Source organism: Ammospiza nelsoni, chromosome 4, assembly GCF_027579445.1.
Source record: "Ammospiza nelsoni isolate bAmmNel1 chromosome 4, bAmmNel1.pri, whole genome shotgun sequence".
NCBI classification, from domain to species: Eukaryota; Metazoa; Chordata; class Aves; order Passeriformes; family Passerellidae; genus Ammospiza; species Ammospiza nelsoni.
Genome location: NC_080636.1, coordinates 72,982,367 through 73,002,029, shown reverse-complemented (window position 1 = coordinate 73,002,029; position 19,663 = coordinate 72,982,367). Strand labels below are relative to the sequence as shown.

General features: G+C 40.7%; 1 protein-coding gene across 2 annotated transcripts; it reads left to right on the top strand.

The window, feature by feature from the left end:
• Positions 1-1,810: 1,810 nt before the first annotated feature.
• TMEM192 (transmembrane protein 192) lies at positions 1,811-18,961 on the top strand. Of its 2 annotated transcripts, XM_059471141.1 has the most exons (6): positions 1,811-1,930; positions 4,804-4,950; positions 8,843-9,107; positions 11,026-11,160; positions 14,913-15,015; positions 17,339-18,961. In XM_059471141.1, exons 1-6 carry the CDS (start codon positions 1,889-1,891, stop codon positions 17,460-17,462), a joined length of 816 nt encoding a protein of 271 aa, XP_059327124.1. In that variant the 5' UTR covers positions 1,811-1,888; the 3' UTR covers positions 17,463-18,961. The 2 variants fall into 2 exon arrangements, with proteins under 2 accessions (XP_059327124.1, XP_059327125.1); XM_059471142.1 differs by lacking the exon at positions 11,026-11,160.
• The last annotated feature ends 702 nt before the right edge of the window (positions 18,962-19,663 follow it).

Below are 19,663 nucleotides of genomic sequence, written 5' to 3'. Positions count from 1 at the left end.
AATATTTAAACTTGCAATTTTTTCCCTAACTGGCTCTTCAATAGTCTCTTGAGAACTCTTCATTTCCCATTCAGTAAAAAACAAGGTTTACAATTATATATAAAGTTATAGCTATTCAAATGAATGATAATAAATGTAAACTTATTGGGACATTAGGATTTTAAAATTACAGCTAGAAGAATAGTTAGAAGAATTAGTTCTTTTGATTTTATCTTAAACACTTGTCTAATGACATGTCTTACACACACTACATATATGTGTGCAAATTGTGGCCTCACTTCACTGTCACTGAAAACTTTTGTTTGCTGAGCACTAGGATCTGTGTTCTTGTCAGGAATGAAAAAATAAAGAGGAAGCACAATAAGGAGGAGGAAAAAGGAACATTTACGCTGATAAACTGCAACAGAGCATGCTCTTATCACAGGAGCTGGACTTTATCTGAGTCAAACCAGCAAGTTTAAAGCTTCTTTTTAATTTAAGATAGTTGTCCTGTTCATTAAATGTGTGTATCTGTATTAAACAAGAACAAATGAGTGCAAGGGATGAATGTAAATGCTCTGGGTGGGAGGTTTCAGTTGAGAATATTTTTCTAGTAAAAGATAGCCAGGAAAAGCCACAGAAACTGAGATAAAAAACTTGGAACTTCTTCTCTGAAGAAGCTCATACCTCAAAAGCATTTTCACCTCTTGGCACTTCAACATGCTTTCAAGAGAGACAGAGCCACTGCAGCTGTTCAGGGTGACAGTCCTGGCTTCTCTTGAATAGTACACATAGAACAATTACAACCTGGAGAGGATACAATCTTACTTGGCTTTCAGACCCCTCTAACAGCTTTGATCCTGTTCAGAGGCCTCACTAGCATTAACTGAAGCTTAAGGGACGTTCATAAAGAACAAACAGAAGGTTAAGAAACATTAGCAGAGGAAGAGAGTACATAACAGATAACAAATATGATGCTTTGGAAATTCATACTTTGCACATGCTTGAACAGTGTGTCATTCTGATCCTTCTCATTTCAGAGAGGTTATAGCTGAAAAATGTCAGAGAGGCTAACAAAAATTACCAAATAATAACTAAGCACAACTAAGTGGTTGAGGAGTATGCAGAATACACAAGGCTGTCAATGCCAATAAGACAGAGACCCATAAGGGAGTAGTCTGGACACTGTCAGTGGCCACAGTCTGTCTCAGTGTGATCACAAAGGGTTAGAAAATGAAATTACCAAGGACACGTTTCAAAGAAAACGTGTTTCTTCCCAAAATATACAAAGGGGCCAAAAATAACTTAGAAAATGTATAAAGTGCCTCATGAATGCTAAAACTTTTTCTGATCTGAAGGGGTTACCAGATCCACTGGAAACAGTAACTAGCTGCATAGACTCCATGCTTTCCGCAAGACCAATCGGAGGTGAGGAAACACTCTTCACTGCAAGCTGGCACCAGCACCACGCTGCCTTTACCCCACACCTTGGCCAACCACCTGCTACCGGGGCGCTTTCCCCTCCCAGCACTGCCCCCCGAGCCGCGGCCCCGCAGGGACGCCAGTCCGGAGCCTGCTCTAAGCGCTCTCCGTTTGGAATTCAGGCGCGGGCTGAGAGACAACTGCACCGAGCACGGCCACGGGGCAGCGCGGCACCCCAGGGCGGGCTGGGGGCACGGACCTGTGCCGGGGCGGCGGGACCGGAGCTCGGCCCGATACCGAGAATCGGTCCCCGCCCCGGCCCCTCCGCCGGCCGGGCCGCGCCCCGGGGCGGCGCTGGCGCGGCGCGGGCCCAATGGCGGCCGGGGGCGCTGCTGGCGGGGCGGGGCGGCGGCGCTGCCCGTGGCGGCAGGGCCGCACCGGGGTCGCCCATTAAACACCGCCGGGGCGGCTGTGGTGGGAGGCGGCGATGGCGCTGACGGCGGGGAGGCGGCGGCAGGACCTGGACAACGTGAGCGCGGCGGGCGGGAGCGGGGCCGCGGCCGCGGGGACCCCGCCCGGGTGAGCGGCCGGGCTGCCGCTGAGGGTGGGCGCCGCCGGGCGAGCGCCTCGTGTTCCGTGCCGTCTTTTCCTTCCGCCCCCTCCTGGCTGTGTTCCGTCCGGGAGCCCGAGGCTGTATCTGCTTCTTCCGGGGGCGCCCGACGGCCCAGGCTTGTCCCCAGTGGCCCTGTGCGAAGGGCGGAGGCCGGCGCGGCCCCTCGCTCCCCGCGCTGCCCCTCCCCAGCCGGGCTTGAAATATCCCCGAGGCATTTGGGCCTGGGCTTGTTTTTAGTCGAGGTTATTAACCTCTAATCGGGGCTGCTCGTGTGGCTCCTTCAGGCTTTCTGGGTTATTTTTCCACAAGCGGATCCCGTCTCTGCCATCTCTGGATTACGTGCTGTTGGCTGGCATGAGCGCGGCGTTTCTGTGTTTGTTTGAATGTGTCTCCCCGCCCCAGCTGGAAGGCTGCGTGGGCGAGGCTTGCTGGCTGTGGCTTGTTCCTGCCTGCCCTCCTCCTCCTGCAGGCGCTGGGCTGCTGTGGCAGCGGTCACATGCTGGATCAGGGAGCCAGGAGGCCAAAGCTTTAACCTGTGCTCAGCAGCAGTGCCAAGCAGGTCTGGATTTAAGGCCTTTTGGCTTTTGCCAACTGTGGCTGTGGCTCATCTTAGTTAAATGAAACCAGTGTTTGCTCCAGTAAGGAAGGACGCTTACTGGGTTTTCTTTATGTCAGATTGACTGCATGGGATCATCATGTCCCATGGTTTAATTCCCCTCCTCTCCATGTTGTCTGTAATAAAATCTCTTTGAATAGATTATGTAATCTAGTGCTTCCTAATACTAGCTGTATTTTAGGAGACAAAGATGGACTGTAGCCAGTCTTGTGAGAAAGTAGCATGGTCAAAGCTCTGATAAAGCTTCGTCTGTGAAGGAGTGCCCTGATCCGTCATGGAAATGAGGGAGTGGTGAAATGCAGAAATGGGGAATTGTTTGTTCCCATGAGACAAAGGTTATTGTCCTAAGAAGAATTGCTGGGTTTGTGGGAGATGTGAGCTGTTAACCCCACTATTGATTCTGTGATCATAAAATGGTTGAAGGTTCTTTAAAGATCTATTTCCAACCCCCCCTGCCATGGGCAGGAACACTTTCCACTAGGCTAGCTTGTTCAAAGCCCCAACTTGGCCTTGAACACTCCCAGGTATGGGGCATCTGTAGCTTCACCAGGCAACTGTTCCAGTGTCTCTCCAGCTTCATAGTAATTGTTTTTTTACTGATGTGAAATCTAAAGAATTAGTTGAGATGCCTTGGCTGATGGAGTGTTGGTCCTTGCTCTCAGAGCTTAAAATTACACCTGGCCTGTGAAAATGGGCAAAGGAGGGCTAGAAGGCATCTTTGCTCTCATGCTTCTAGATTTTATATCAGTGCCAAAAGAGGAGTGCCATTTGTAGACATTAAGGTGTGCAGTAAACGGTAATTTTACCAGGCAGGTATTTCAGTAGGGGTCATTTTCAGTCAAAGACTGGGCTAATTAAAAGCTGTCAAATAGCTGAGGCTGCTCTGTTCACACTCCTGTGTGGCAGGGCAGATGTAGTGTTCACAGTTCTAAAATATAACTGCTTGTTGACTGAAATAACTCTTGATGACGATTTCCTTCACTGTAGGCAGCTGTCTGCAGGTGAAATAACTCTGGGGAGACAATCACATTGTCCTCATTGACATGAGGTATAAACCTAGGTGTAATCCCTCTCTTCCCATGCTAGTGTCTAGAAGGATGGCATGTTTCATTTGTCTTGAGGCTTATGCTGCTTTTTCTCATGGCAGAGGGTCCTGAGTTTATAAATCAGCAAATGGCCTGGTGAAACCTGACATATCAGAAGTCTGGAGTGGGATAGGGTCTGCCCTTGTCTTCTTGTTCTGGGCTGTGGTTGGTATCATGAAGATCAGCAGTCAAAACTTGAGTGGAAATCTTGAGCTGTTTCATCTTCTGAGGCAAGGGATGTAACAGGATGCTAAGGGAGAAACTCTAGCAGTTTTGGCCATTGTAGTACCTCGTGTATGTTCCACTTACTATGTATTTAATGACCTTGTCCTGGCCTGAAAGGAGAAGGGATGCATAGGTATGGGGCAAGTTCCTTGTCCAAAGCTTTTCCCTCCACCCATACTTAGTGTCCTTTACTAAGTAGAAGGTAAAACTATATTTGAGCTGATTGTGAAGTCCAAGAACTAATGCTTGGCTCCAACGTGACACAGACAGGCTGCATTCTCTGTAGTCTAGGCAAAGAATGTCTTGCTCACCACTTGGTAGCACCTTCTTCCCTCTGTGAGCTGGTGCTTCTTTCCTGCCCGAGTTCTGCTTTAGTTACTGCTGCAGGTGTTTTGACATGTCAGTAGTATCAGAGGCTGAATACTCAAAATTGTTACTGTTACACTGCAACTTTGTTGTTGCCTCCAACTGTAGTCAGACAAAAGTAAGAACAACAAAGAGTTTTGCAGTACCTGTATAAAGCATGTGAGAAAGACTTTATCACTTTTCCCCATAAGTATACTGATGCTTCTGACGTCTCAGGGTTGAAGCTCAGATACTTGTATTACACTTTAAAAACTGAAGTTCCTGAAGGCTCAGTGTGATTCTAGGAAGTAGATTAGTGTTGGATTTCTCAGGGATGTGAGTTCTCACATAAAGATGGGATGAGCGTTTACCTGGAGTTTAAGAGCTTTTTCAAGATATTGACCTAGTGGGGGTTTTCCCCCTCAAGGCTTGATTTGCTAAGAGGAAATTCCTGAACCTTTGTACTTTACTTTTAGAGCTTACCTGTTGCTATTGTTTGCCTTCCCCTTCTGTTCCAGGGCTCCTTGGAAATAACCCAGAGTTTGGAAGATGATCCTCTACTGGATGGACCACTCATTTCATCTCATACATTGCATTCCCAGCTGAGGCCAAGATTTCATGCTATCCCAGCAGTTCTCCTTGGCAATTTCTTGTTGCTAATACATGTAAGTTTAAGAAGCATGATTTCCTTAAGACACTTGCTATCTCTCTTCTGAATCTTTCAGAATCCACTGTTCATGTGACAGAATTGGGATGATATGACAGTGAATTGCATACACTGGCTGTTCTTCCAAACCAGTGAGGTCCACTTTGCCAATCAATTTTGATAGTGTGTATGCTATCAAATACTTTCTGCCTTCTTGTTGTTGGTGCTGTGATGCATCTTGTTAGGAGGAAGAGCATTTTAAATAGTAGCTCTTCTGTGCTGTTGGAAGTGTAATTTAAGAATTATGTTATTGCCTTTTGTAATTTAAAAATAGCATTAAATTACAGCATTATTGTGATTTAAAAATAATATTATTTAAAAATAATATATTGAAGTGCTATGCTAGTTATAGAGGGCTGAGATAATTTTCATGCTGTGCCTTCTGAGAGCAAACCTAATTTCAGAGAGAAGGTAGCTAAACAATTAAAGCTGGACTTGCTTGAGGGGTGTTGCATAGTAGTGGATGGAGAAAGAAAGTAATCCAAATATGACTTCCTGCTCTCACTTCTGGAGGTTGAGAGCAAAAAGCATAAATACTAAACAGTATCTAGGCATTTATGCAGGCTGGTAGACAGAAGCAGAGTCCTGCCTAGTAATGAGTTTTTCCTTGATAAGCTGAAGAGGCTTGTTGTTGCTTGTGAGTGTGTGGCAACCAGATATGAAGAAGGAAGGCTGAGGAGCTCAGAGCCTAAGATCCGGCTGAAATGTCACTTTCATGTGTTTTAGGGACATGGATTAGTGGTGGATGTGGTAGTTTTAAGTAAAGGGTGGACTTGGTGATCTTAAGGGTCTTTTCCAACCTAAATTCTGTGATTCTGTAGTACCAGGGATGCGAGCTGTTTTAGGGCTTCATTAGATCTCAAACACAAAATGCAGTGCCCAGTGCTCTTGAAAACATGGTCTCTGCCAGGACTTGAAAAGCACATACCAGCCTCTAAGGTCTCTCTTTGGGCAGTTGTTCAATGTGCTTTAGCCTTCTAATTTTAGGAGTAGCTGTTTTGTGGGCCTTGTAGTAGTATCAAGAAATGTTCCTCCTACTACCATAAGTAATGCAGCCAAATGTCAGTCACCCAGATCCTAGGAAACTGCTGCCTATTATCCTCCCACTTTTTCCTCTCTCCTGCAAATGGTGGTTAGGTGAAATGGGAAAACTTCTGTGGCATCTGTCAACATGTCATTTCATAGGTTAAGTCTTGTTGCTGAACCTGCTTCAGTGACCAGTTGGTTTTTGGAGCAAAATGGAGAAGTATCCTTTTCTGTCGGCAAAACAGCATTATAATTGTTACCTTGAGTGGCACTGGCTCTCTCACTGCAAAGATGTGTGGGCAAAACAATTGGATATCCTTCCCCTGTGCATTAATCTTGTGGAATGTGGAGAGTGGCCAGGGTAGCTTCTGATGCACAGCCTGCCAAAGGGGTAAAAGTCCTGGAGAAGTTAAGTCATCATGGTATTATGTGGGAGAGCTGTAATACATCTCTAAAGCAATTTGTGTGTAACTTGGAGTATTTCTTCTCCACTTTCCTGTGCCAAGAAGTGGAGTTAGGTAGCAAAATAGCTGCTGTGATGCAGCTGCCTAGTTACATACAGTTCTGGAAGTGGGTAGGATGTGCTGGGCTGTGGTAGGACTGGGTTTTTGAGTGCCTTTCCTTTTGCCAAGCCTTGCTTTTCTGAAAGCTTCCCATCAGGAGGCTGGAGAGCAATGTGAAGTGTACTGGCTAGAAATAATTTCCTTATATTAATCTTTTCTTTCTTTTATTCTGTCTGTGCACATACACAAAATGGAATTTAAATACTACTCTTTATAAGAATAACTTTTTATGTAAAAATATGTGTGGGGTGAAACACCTATTATTAAACTGCCTGACAATGCAAGCAAAACATATTTAATAAATACCACTCTAAATGCCAGCTTCCTGTTTCCTCTTGTATACACTGCTGTAGTAGTTTAGTAGAGATGCAATGCTAGGTCATTCTTGCTTGCATCAGTTTAATATAGCCTTTTTCTTTACTGAAATGTATTCCTAACACCTGGAAGAAGTAGAACTAATTGTATCACTACTGTAAAATGGCAAACCAAACAGCAAACAGATCAAATAAAATAGCTGAATTATTCTTAACTTTGTAAGAGAAGAAGGTGGTAAAATAATAGATTAAACAAATTATAAACCTGCCTCTTATTTAACTTCTTAATCTAGCGACTTAGCCTATCTCAAGATAATATGGTATTTAATTTGTATTTGAAGTAATGGTCTTAGGGATAATGGAGGGTACACTCCTATTTTGATTTGAGTTTCTTTTCTTCCACCTTCTATTCTATCTGTCCTGTGTCAAGTCTTTTTTAGGTATTGACAATTGTGTGAAAATTATTCCCCTTTCTTGCTCCCTTCCCAATTGCTCACAACCTGAGCAGGCTAAGGGCAGCTTGTCTCAAGAGTAATTAAATGGTTCTGAAAAGTTAATTTCTGTGAAGAGTGTTGCTTGAGGAAAGTACAAAAATAGGAATTGTAAGTTCAAGAGGGTGAAAAGGGAGTAGTGGGATCTTAAATACTCATAGAACTAAGTAGGGAGACAAATTGGGTGTTTTCATCTGTTTTCAGTTCTGATGTGCTGCTTCTGTCAGTTTTGACATGCAGAACATCTGACACTTTTTTTTAAGCTAAGAGTATTAGAAATCATTTATAGACCTTAGATAAATTGATTTCTTTGTGTTTTGTATATTAGTAGCTCCCCATTTATTTCTGTATTGGTGGGAGTTGTTTTTCTTTACAGTTCTGTTTTAAAAGTATTCCTGTTCTATAGAATGAACCAGGATGAGAAAGTATAATGTTGTTCTTGTTCATTGAATGATCACAGTAGAGAAAACATTTTCTGTGACAAAACTCTATAAATATTAAGAAAGCCCTGTGTGTATACATACACTACAGGTAATATGCATCCTCAGCTTTGCTTTCTAATTGGCCAAAACATTGCTAATGTTCACTGCTGATGCTGAAAATTTGGAGAGGAGTCTAGAAGACAGGAAAAGTTATGGCATAATGGCAGTAGTCTGAAAGGATAAGTATATACACAGTCTGGCTATATATGCACTCTTGACAATCTGTCTGGTTTTTCTGACATAAGTAAAAAGGTAAAATGGAAAAATATGATGGTAACTATACTAAGGAATGATTACGAGTTGGCAAAGATGCCTACCCAGTGCTAATAATTCACTTTAAGTTATTCTGATGATTTACTTTTCTAAAGTCAACCTGGAGATGATCTTCAGTGGCTGTGGGAAAGTGTTGATTTTCACTTAGGAAATGTCAATTTCAGGAGATGTCAGTTTCAGGAAATAGAGTGTACTGATAAGATAATACTGCTCTGTGGGACAGGCTCTTCAGTGTAATTGAATGGGTCTTAAAAAGATGTGATTTCTCTTTTCTAGGAGCATAAATCAAGTTTTCTTTAAAGTAAAAAGGCATAGTAAGGAGGGTCTAGAAATGAAATAAATTCACTATGAAGACTCAAGGAAGAGTGAAATTGATTTAGTTGAAATTCTTGGAAGGGTGACAATTACCAGCTCTGTTCTGCTGGAGACTGCTTGCCCTGTTGGAATTCAGTCTTACTGCTTAGCAATTTCAGTCATCTGTATATTCCCAGAGTGACATGAAGTGGTTGTAGCAAGTGTCTAATGTTTTATATGTTACCTCAACTCTAATAAAATCAATTCAGAAAGTAATGCATAATGAATTAACTACATAATCCTGGCTTTGTGTTTCAGGGTTTTTTTCATGTATATAGCTAAATTGATTTTAAAGATTTTTCTTTAAAGTTGACTTTAAAGATTTTTCTCTCTTCCTTTCTCTTCCAGGTTGCTTTTGTTGTTCTAGCATTTTTAGCAGCTATGTTTTGTTCTTACCCCAATCCAAACCAAGATAAGTGCCCTGGAAACTACACTCACCCACTTAAAGTGCAGACTGTCATAATAATTGCAAAAGTGGTTCTGTGGGTTCTGCATGTCTGTTTTGAACGATTCGTGCAGCACCACCACAGCAGAGTCAGAAGAAGAGGTTACTTCTCCATATACCGATCAACAAGGCATCTGAAAAGGCTTCCACTGCTGATACATGCCACAGGTGAAGTGAACTTGGGGTTTTTTCTATCTAAAGCTTTAAACTGTTGGCACAATAAAAGACTGAGCAGGTTATATATAATTGTGTATTCTGTATTATGAACTTTTAAGAACCTGCCTATGAGCTCTTAAAAATTATCCTTTAGTCAGATGAACTCATGTACTGATCTTTCTGGTCTGCCAGATGCAGGTTGTAAGGAACTGTTAGTAGTGCAAAAACGCTCACATTGTGAGGTTGAGTAAAACATTTAGCCATTAGCATTTGTCTTCAGCCAGGGAGTGTTCAGTTCAGTGATTTGATTTGCATATCCATTTGTCTGGTTGGATATGTGGTAAGCCTGCTTGTCCTTCCAGGAAGTGTGCTGCTCTTCTCTTTTCAAGCTCAGCAATCCACATAGAAACAGATGAATTGCTTGTTGCCCAACAGCTCTCTGAATTCAGTGCAATAACCCATATTCTGACCTTCACAGAGGATGTGTAACATTCAGCTTCGTATCTGACTACCTTTCTCTCCTTTCTATGGACAAGAGGTGGTGTGTAGAAGATTTAACTATATTTTTAAGTTACATCTCTGGCAAGTTTAGCTGTAAAGTGTTGGTGCACCGAAGTGGTGAAGCTTTTGTACAAATCACTTTCAGATCTATCTTAAGGGGATTTTTCCCTACAAATAGCAGTGGAAAAAGGGCAGAACAATGCCTTCTACAGTATTTTTGCCTCTTATAATCCCACCTCCCCCCTGGAGTAGATCTTTTTTTCACCAGAATTAATAAGTGAATGGTCCTGTTCTGTATAGGTATCTAGCTTTCTTTCCTCACACTCTCTAAAAGAGCTAGTCATCTTGATAAATGTGCAACACTTCAGGCTCTGGCCACTAGATAGAGCTCTGAAGATGTAGAAGTGTTTGGAGTGCAGTGACAAAAGCAGGCTACAGGAGGCTTAATGATGTAAAAGGATTATTTCTGCCTGTTGCAGAGTAATTGGCAATGCTTTGCCCTGCTTTCAGTCTTAGATGGAGCCCACTTCTCCCTACTAGACAAACTCCGGGTATTTGTGAACGTTCAGATGCAATCAGGTGTGTGCTGTAGAATTTTGATCATGTGTTGTTCAGAAGGTAGTTCTTCCATTATTGCAAGCTTCCTGCCATGGTAATGACTGCTCATACCACTTCCTTCACTTGACTGACACAGCAGGAAAGAGAACTGCACAGTTCCCCAGTTACATTAATGGTCTTTTTAAATTTAGTTCTTTATCCAGACACTGGTCTGACACATTTTTACAGGAAGGAAGAAAACACTTCACACTCAGTATCAGAAAAGATTTTTAGACCTGTAACTCATAATTTTTTCTCCTTGACTAATTGTAGTAATTTCAATTAAACTTTCAGTTATGTTAAAGTATCAGGATAATAGCAAGTGGAAGCATATGTAAGTTGGCTTTGAAAGGAAGGTGTTAAGGTTTTTGGGTTTTTTTGCTCTATTAGCCTAATTTAAATGTATTTTAAATCCACTACTTGAAGGAAAATACTCCCTCATTTTCAGCTGACTTGCATGATCTCTTAAGAATTGAAAGAATGAGTAAGATGAATAGCATCAAAGTCAGAAACACTTTAAGCCCATGTACCTATTTTAGGTATTTCTAGTGTGTTTCTTCCACTCTTGTTTTTTAAGTCAGAAGAATCTGTAAGAAAACTCCTAATTGTCTACCATGACAAGCATGTGCTGAAATGAGACCTCATTTTGCTGCCAGCAGGTATAAGCTTGCACGTTAAGGAAATTAGCTGAAGGGGCTGGCATGGTGTGAAATGGAAAAGCATTACTGAAGTGTTGCAGCCTAATGCAGATACTGGGCATGAGAAAGCATGAATTAATTTTCAATAGCTAATAAAATTAGTAAATCTTTAAAATATAACATTTGTTTTCTAGGTAATACAGCCCTGCTCTTGATTCTGTCAGTGCAGCATTCCTTTCCTGATCACAGCAAAGTGTACCTGTATCTTATCCTGGGAGTCCTGAGCCTGGAGATGATTAGTTCCCTGACATGCTTAGTGATTTACACAGGTGAGAGAGGCAAGCTTAGCCTTCTTTGTGACATTCATTAGAGCTGGTACTCAGCTGTTTGTTTGCCCTCACAGTAGTTCACTTGTGGTACCCCGAGGCATTTAACTATCATTATAAATACAAAACGATTCTGTGCTTGTAGAAGGAGAACTAAGGCAAATCCAAAACAAATTGGGAAAGGTTGTCAGGCTTGATTTGGTTCCAAGGGCTGCTAAATGAAAGCTCCATGTTATCTCAAAGCTGTTAATCCAGTGAAGTGGCAATAAATGCCTAATTGATTCAAAGTGTCCTGTGAGCAGGTTTGTCTGTTTATCAGTGTTTCTCAAATGCATGCACCACAAGCTGTGAAGCAGTAAGAGCTATCTGGCTTAGTCAGAACCGTGTCTGAGATTTACATGTGGGGTTTTCATAGCTGATTGTGTGATTGTGCCTTTTTCAGCCTCTTCCTCTTTCCCTGGTCCCACCCCAAAGGCTTCAGTTTCTCTTTGACACTAAAATTGAAGATTCCTTCTAATGAATATATAAAAGATGCATGGGTTTTGGAAGCTGTGATCATATCAAAACACTGTAGTGCTTTATAAAACTTTGAGGCTTTGTTTTGTGCTGTCACTGTTGGTTTGTAAGATTGTCTGCTTTAGGTTTGGTATAACGTATGAAGACTTGATACAACGCTTGCCTTTAAACTTTGCAAAGCTATCGAAAATGCTGATAAGTAAATGCTTAAAAGAAAACTTTGGTGTGTTCATAGTAATGCAATGGCACAGAGAGAAATACTGCCAAGTAGCTTGTTCATCTAGGAAATAAAACCTATTCTGACTCTCCTGCAACAGCATCAAAAATGTGCCAAGAAATCAGGTCCCAGCACTAAAATATATCTGTCTTACAAGTGTGCAGAAGCCTGAATGCTGCAGACTTGTCAGGCTTTCCCCTCAATGGCCCAGTGTGGCTCCAGTAGACTGACTGTCCTCTGGAAGAGTAAAGGCAGTGATGAGGGAAAGCAATCATGGCAGTGCTGTAAAACTATTCCAAGAATGCTGGAGATCATCCCTTCTTTGCATACGCACACTTACTTTCCTGGGAAACTCGGGAAATAAGAGATAAATTGTAAAACTTTAATAGGATGTCAGGAATTCCAGAGAAATGCTATTCCTAGCCCTGAGGCCTCCTGGAGCTCAAGGAACTGCATTGTGTGACTCTCACCTTGACCAAAAAGGATAAGTGCAAGAAAGATTACCTGCATAGTAGTAAAGTCTGAGCTTGTGCTTCTGTAAAAACTCTCAAACTATTTTTCTGCTTTTTTGTCACCAAAAGGGTATTGTTTCCTGACTTGTACTTATGCCAGTCCCTGTGACCTTCAAATTCATTAACCATGTTTGTGCTATCACTGTTGGTTTGTAAGGTTGTCGGCTTTAGGTTTGGTGTAACTTACAACGATTTGATAAAACACTTGCCTTTAAACTTTGCAAAACTATCTAACATGTTAATAAATAAATGTAGATACAAGGAAGTTGTAAGGAAGGGGTGCAGTGTTGTGCTTTGCAGCTCAAAGAGGCTTGGAGAAGGGTCCAGTGAATCCTGATACTAAGGGGTAGAGTTAAGTTGCTGGGAAGGAGTAAGGCAGTGTGTTCTACCAACAGCTGCCTTATCTCTTGAGCAGCCCCAAGTCAATGTAAAATTCATTCTCTAAAGCTTGCTGTACAAAGCTAGGGTTAATTTTTATGTGACTTTAACCTGCTGCAAGATGAGGATGACTTCCAGTCACCCTAAGTTGTTTTTCCAGAGAGCAGTGTAATTTGTTTTTGTGTTTTCCATCCCAATGCTTGTTGAGGTAAGGTGAGAGAGTGCTTGCATGTCTGTCTTATCTGTACTGGTGGGTTTTAAGGTAATATTTAAACAACTTTTAAAATTTCAACTTTTAAAATTTCAACATTTTAATATCAAGTTAAGGCTGTACTGAGGCAAAACAAATGTATTTGGACAATTTTGGAAATACCCTGAGAATCTGTAGTAATAATGATATTCAGGTGGGTTTTTTCTCTTAGAGCAGAATATGTGACTGGGTGGAAGCACCATGCTTCTTTAATGGGATAGTTTTAAGGGCAGGCTCCACCGAGGTTTAGAATTCCCCTCTTCAAGGCAAGCACTTAGCAGATACCGCTAAGATAGTATCAGCTGAGCAACAATGGGGAGACTAAGGTAAATTTACACTAAAAACTACTGGCCCACCCTTTTTTGTATTAGTTTTGTATAATTTTGGAGAGAAGGCAGAACCATTTTACATATTGTTTCATCACAGTGAGGTAATTATTTAGCTATAAGAATGAGACATAAATGCTTATCTGTAGAAGGTTCATGTACCTGACTTATTTTCTGTTAAATAATTCTGTCTCACAAGTCAGGAATACATGACTGTAATTCTAGGTACTTCTCTTACTTGTCGGATCTGTTTATGAATTATATGATAGACAATGTCCTGTGAACGACTACTGCCTTCCTTAAAATTATCTCCATGCAGCAGTGTGTGTATATATAGCTGTAGGATGCAGAGATTCAGAAATCTACAAGGAATTGCTGTGACTGACCTATAATGGACTTGACATATATAAATCGTTCAAGTGAGGTAAAAGTGCATGGAATGAAGTACGATACAGACAGCTCTAAATGTCAGCTTACTATTCTAAGTTTTTTACTGCTAGGATAGGGAGTAAAGCTTTAAATGACTTACTAAATATATGTATTTAATTACTTTCTCACATACTTCTAATATCACTTGAATACAAGACCAACATTCCCACAAACAACACATGTTGAGAATTCCATGTCCATTCCTTTGTGGTTTTATTTGTAGAGAAATACCGTCATAGAAATAACTAACCTTTGAGCCTAACTCGTAGTTAACCTCTGGAGGGTCTCAGCATTGTTTTAGCAGGGTGGCCTGTAATAAACCTTAGTACTGACTTGTAAGGACACTGCTCTGTTACAGTAGTGTGGATTTCTCACAGAGCTGCACTGTAATGTTTTTTTGTGGCTTTAGATGCATTGTTTCACAAGCAACCCTAACTGCAGAGTCCCAAATGCATACTCTGGATATTTTGATATTTTCTCTGAATCAGGATCTGACACTGAATGGCTTTAAATATTTTCAGCTTCCTTTTTGAAATAATGCAGAGGGTGCCTATAACTTTTCCCACCTGTCCCACCCATACATCTGTTAAATTTAGCCTTAAACTTTATTCACAGGTGCCCAGGAATGACTTGTGGGTTTGATAGCCAAGGCTGCTTGGTTCACAATGGCTTTCTGTAGCAAGTCTGCCCTTGTCTGAGCAGGCAAACAAGCTGCTGCTTCACTGCAGCTAGTCTAGTTAAAGTAGTATGTATTGAAGAGCTTAAGCTGGAAGTTCTGAATCAGCTACCAGTACAAAACTTCTTACAATTTTTTTATGGCATGTTACCTAGTTTTGCCTGAACTTGGAGACTGAATCTTGGTACCCTGTAAAAGGCAACTAAGGTTTCACCCTCTCTTAGGTGGCAGATTAAACTTTGCAGGTGTTAAGCAGTATGCTCAAGCTTCCCCATTCAGGGCTGCTTTTGCTTTCCCATTTCTCAAATTCCATTATTGTCTTTCCATCTCCTATCCTAAGGTAATCTTAGGATCATCTGTTAGAGATTTTTATAACTTGGACTCTGGTGTTAAAGCTTCTTTTTTTTTTTTTTTTCCCACTTTCCAACTAATTTATAAAGCTTTCTTGCAGTGAAAATAAGCAACTTCAATCGTGCCAAGCCAAGACCTGACATAATTGAAGAAGAAAAGATGTATGCCTACCCTAGTCAAATTACCTCAGAAGTTGGATTCAGGTAAGAATTCTGTATTCATGTTGTGCTGTGTTCAGCCGTGGTGTATAGGTAACATGAATGGAATTGCACAATTTCCTCCAGACTTCCGTGCAATCTTAAACTTGTCAGTTAAACCAGAGGTGGGAATAACAGTTCTGAAGGAACTATGCATAAGCCTCCCGTTTAAGATGCACAGATGAGATGCAGCAGTCTTGTACTTCCTCCATAGTAAATGACAATTTACTATGGTACAGAAATCCTCAAACATAAGGATAGAGGTGATTTGACCATTTATGGTTGGTTACATTAATCTTTACTATAAATAGCTGTGCTTAATCTAGTTTAGTTAATTTTATATGGGGTTTAAGGAAAGATACTCTTGTCTTACACTGTTACTTAAAGCAGGCCTACAGAAGCCTAGCTGCTTCAGCTAGTTTTTTTTAAGGAAGGAGATACATTGTGGGCAGTTGATAGACAAAGAAGAAAACTGAGCAGCTCTGTTCTGTGCCAGCAGTTGGACATGAGATTTTAGCAATGGATTTGGAATGTATTTTGAGTATCAGAAGGAACTTTTAAGGTGTGGAAGGCACTTAAGAAGTAAAGAAGGTCTCAGTGAGAGTAGAAGCTGTCCAATAGTAACTGAGACTGTCCCAGGCACTGAGACTTATTTTTCATTTGTTCTTTGTGTACCTGCCACCTGCTCAGTCATTTTCCAGTTGCTGAAATCAGTCTGGTATGACTTAATAAAAACTAGTAATTGAAAAGATTATGGATTTCTGTATAAGAATTGGAGATTTTCTAATATACTATGACTTGCTTCTATATGTGCTGCCTTCCTGAAAGGTTGAGTAATGAGAGATGACTAATACTTTGGGACTTTCCCTGGTATCACAAATGCAGCATGCACATGCTTTTATGGAAGTTGGAAGTAGGTGTCCAGGATACAGGAAGGATTTAGAATTGTCTTGAATTTTGATACCATGTCTGACTTCCATTTTGATATAAAAACCATGGTGATTGCATGGTGGGCCTCATTTCTTTCTTATTCATCTTCTCCCCTGAGAAATTCTCAAATGCCCAGGGAATGTGTCTGCAACAATGACCAGCTGAGGAAAAGACTGTGCTCATTTTTGATTAAAGAGTGCAAACTTCCTGTGAGAACTGATTGCAAAACCGTTATTTTAATTTAGCTCTATACAACTCTGACTCTCTTTCCCTTGGGGGTTAACATCTATTGAAAAGTGAATCCTGTCAGCCCTTCAGTTGACCTTGTTATAAGAATGTTTTTTGAATATCATGACCTCTGCAACCTAAGCTTCTGATCAGGAGCCTTCAGTTGGCAGTGCATGTTACTGGTTAATGTTGCAAGTTTTTTGTTTACAAAACTTGTGTTCTTTACTTTGCCCAGTTTATCTACAGTAGCCTTTTAATTGGATCTAAGCTTTTTTCCACTCAATATCCTTCTCAACACTTTCTAAGAACTATGAAATGGGCAGTGTTCCTCTACAAAATGCTGTAAGGCTGGGGAACAACTTACTCAGCACTAAGATGCTCACAAGTGTACTAGGAGGGCAGATTCCCAAGTCAGCTGAGAAGAAATAATATGTACGGAAAGAGGAGGCTGCACTCAGGCATTGGTATTTTATCTTGCTGTATCTTAAAAATTCCTAATTAGATTTGACAAAATTCTCTACTTTCCCCCCTCAATTAAGTGAGCTTTATTTAAATGTTTGTGTTTCTATTGGAGTTAAATTGAGAGATATCTGAAAACTGGATATATCTTAAGGGAGAAGGGTAGTTGTACACGAGGTTGTGGATCTGAAGTAGCACAATTTTTTTGGTACTGATGCTGTCATGGTATGTGACAGATATTGCTGTATATAGTAGCATAAAATGTATGCTACTTCAGGTTAATCAATTTCTATCTTAAACAGCTTTTGATCTCCCACAGCTGAGCTACAACATTATGCCTGGTCAAAACAAGCTTCCTAATGTGTGTGGGAAAGGTTCCACATTCCTTACTACAATTCTAGCATATTGTCTGTCTTGGTTCCTTAAACAGTAAGATCCTTACTCTGTAACTGTCTAGCAGGAAATATGTAACTCAGTTGTGTATAAATGGCATGAAGTTTAGCCAGACTTTGTCTTCCTACCTTCTCATGCAAAATAGAGTTAGACATATAGGTGTTGTAAATTGCCTCTTCCTGCAAAAATTAATTGATCCCAGCAAAAATGAAACTAAAGGAAACAACTTGTTAAGTATGTGTTAATTAGCTCTGATATTTCATATATTAGAAGGCTGCTGTCATTTACTGAAACCCATATTTACTTTTGTTACTTCAAGGGAGAATTCCAGTTTAGAAGAGATAGTTGAGAAGCAAGGAGATGTAATAGAGTATCTTCAGCGACACAATGCACTGCTCAGCAAGAGACTGTTGGCGTTAACATCGCAGCAAATCAAAACTTAACAGCATTTGGGAAATTCCTGCTGGAGCTCTGGAGGGGAATGTAAAATTAATGTAATATCCAGACTGGGTTGTACAGATGTGGCTCTTCAAAAATCTTTCACATTTTGAAGTACAAGTTAAGCTGGAAGGATAAGCTCTGCATACTTATAAACCTATTAGAACTGGACACTCTGGCTCTCTGCAAATCATCAGTTCTGGAAAAAAGTTCTGCAGCTTCAAGGATTTTTAATTCCTCATAAGTTAAAGTTGGACCTGAGTTAATGGTTTAACTTTGCCCAGTTGTTGCTATTATTTTGTACTGCTATGTAACCATTAAGCTTCAGGCTACCAAAGTATTTTATATTTCTGGAATACAAATTTGTTCTCTAGAAAAATCTGACTTTCCAAGGGATGTATATGCAGTTTCTATTGCTGAAGCTGAGACTAGGTGTGTTCTGTCACTGATTCTCTTTACTTCCAGGGATAGGGGTGGATTACTTCAGTGATCCAATGCAGGTACTTGTTTTCTAGATGTCTCCTTTTCTCCTTTGTCAGGTAAGTGGAGAAATTTGGCATCTCACTTGGGATTATAAAAAAGTGGTGGGTGTCCTAAAACTGTAAATCTCACAAGATTTTGGTACAACACCTATGCTGTGATAAGAAATTGTTCAGAATTCTGGCTTTAAAGCTCTTAAGAGGGATCCTCAGGGCTGGTGACTACCCCATTACCATGAGTTTGTGTTAGTAACACGACTCCTACTCTGCCAACTGAACTAACAAAGCAAAAATATTTGAGCACGAGCTTTTCCATTGATCTGGTAACTAACTTGTGTTGAATGCTTTTAAAGATACTGTCAAAAATGCTTGTTACATACTTGCTCTACACTTTGGCCCTTCAAGAAAGTCAGCATCTCGATTCAAAAGTTGAAGTGGTGTATGTAGGGAAGTGGAAAGCAGCAGAAGACAGAAAGGTCTTTTAGAAGTTGAAGAAACAAGAAATCTTGGTTTTAAATTATGGTGAATTAAGGCTGGTGAAAGAAACATTTTTTTCAGGGTACTATTTTGTCTACCAGTGAAGACAAAGAACTATTTTAGAAGCCAATGCCTCTCTGGGGATATGGTAATCACTAATCAAAACTGGGAAGAAGACTCTTAAGAGGAATGGTCTTGTAGTCGAATATAAGAAAGGAAAATTAATTCATCCTACTTTGGTGTTAGGGCACAACTTTAAAAGAACCTGGACAGTTTAGTGTGCAACAAATATGGGGGTTGTCTCATTCAAAGGAAAACAAATATTGGAGGCTTTGCTGCTATCCAACACTAGACTGTTCTCCTTAGCTGTTGTTTCTTGAAAATGCAGCCAGAGTTTTATAGTATACATATATGGAATAAAGTTATTTGTTTTTAGAACTCAGGTTTTGATGTGACTCTGTATGTCAATATATATCATTTCTATGAAAGGCAGTAAAATGTGACTGTGAAATTCATGCACAATAAATGCAACCAAGGAAGAGTGTGAATTCTGTTATTTCCAAGCTCTTATACATCTGGTTCCAACAGGCAATCTGTGCAGATTTTTCTGTTATGCTGAAGTTCTCACAGTGGTATGGGCAGTTAAAACTAGCCGAACAAGGAAAGCTGTACACTTGTTTTGAAGCTTTAAGTTTAGTTTTATTCCCTTTTCTGAGTAATGTTTCTTTCTATCATGCTTCAGACTTCCTCTGCCACTTGTGTTTCTTTCCAACATTGAGAAAGATGCTGCATAGTGAGGCAGAACAGCTTTCCTTTGTTTTGAGGTCATTATTCAAACCATCCTCTTCTCTCTGACTGCTCAAGGTAAACCTTGGATTAACCGGTAGTGTTGCTTTCTGTGGAATATGGTAGCTGGAAAAAAAGGCAAATATGGCTTGCTGTGCACACACGTGTACATCTTCTGCCCTTTAAATGTTATCTTTCCTAAGTACACAAGTGATAACAAATGATAACCACCCACCCCTTGCCCCAGTTTATATATTTATCATACTCCCAACTCTATGTTGTTTTCTTAGTATCTTTAAACTTTTTCTTTGGGCAGGGTGGAGGCTTTTCACATTTGTATGGGCTCCAGCCAGAATCTGGTAATTTTTACTACTTACCCTGAACACTTGAACCTCTGGCCCTGGCAGAGCTACAGTGAATTGTCAAGTAGGAGCTGCTGCTGTGTGTGGCAGCCCCAAGCCCCT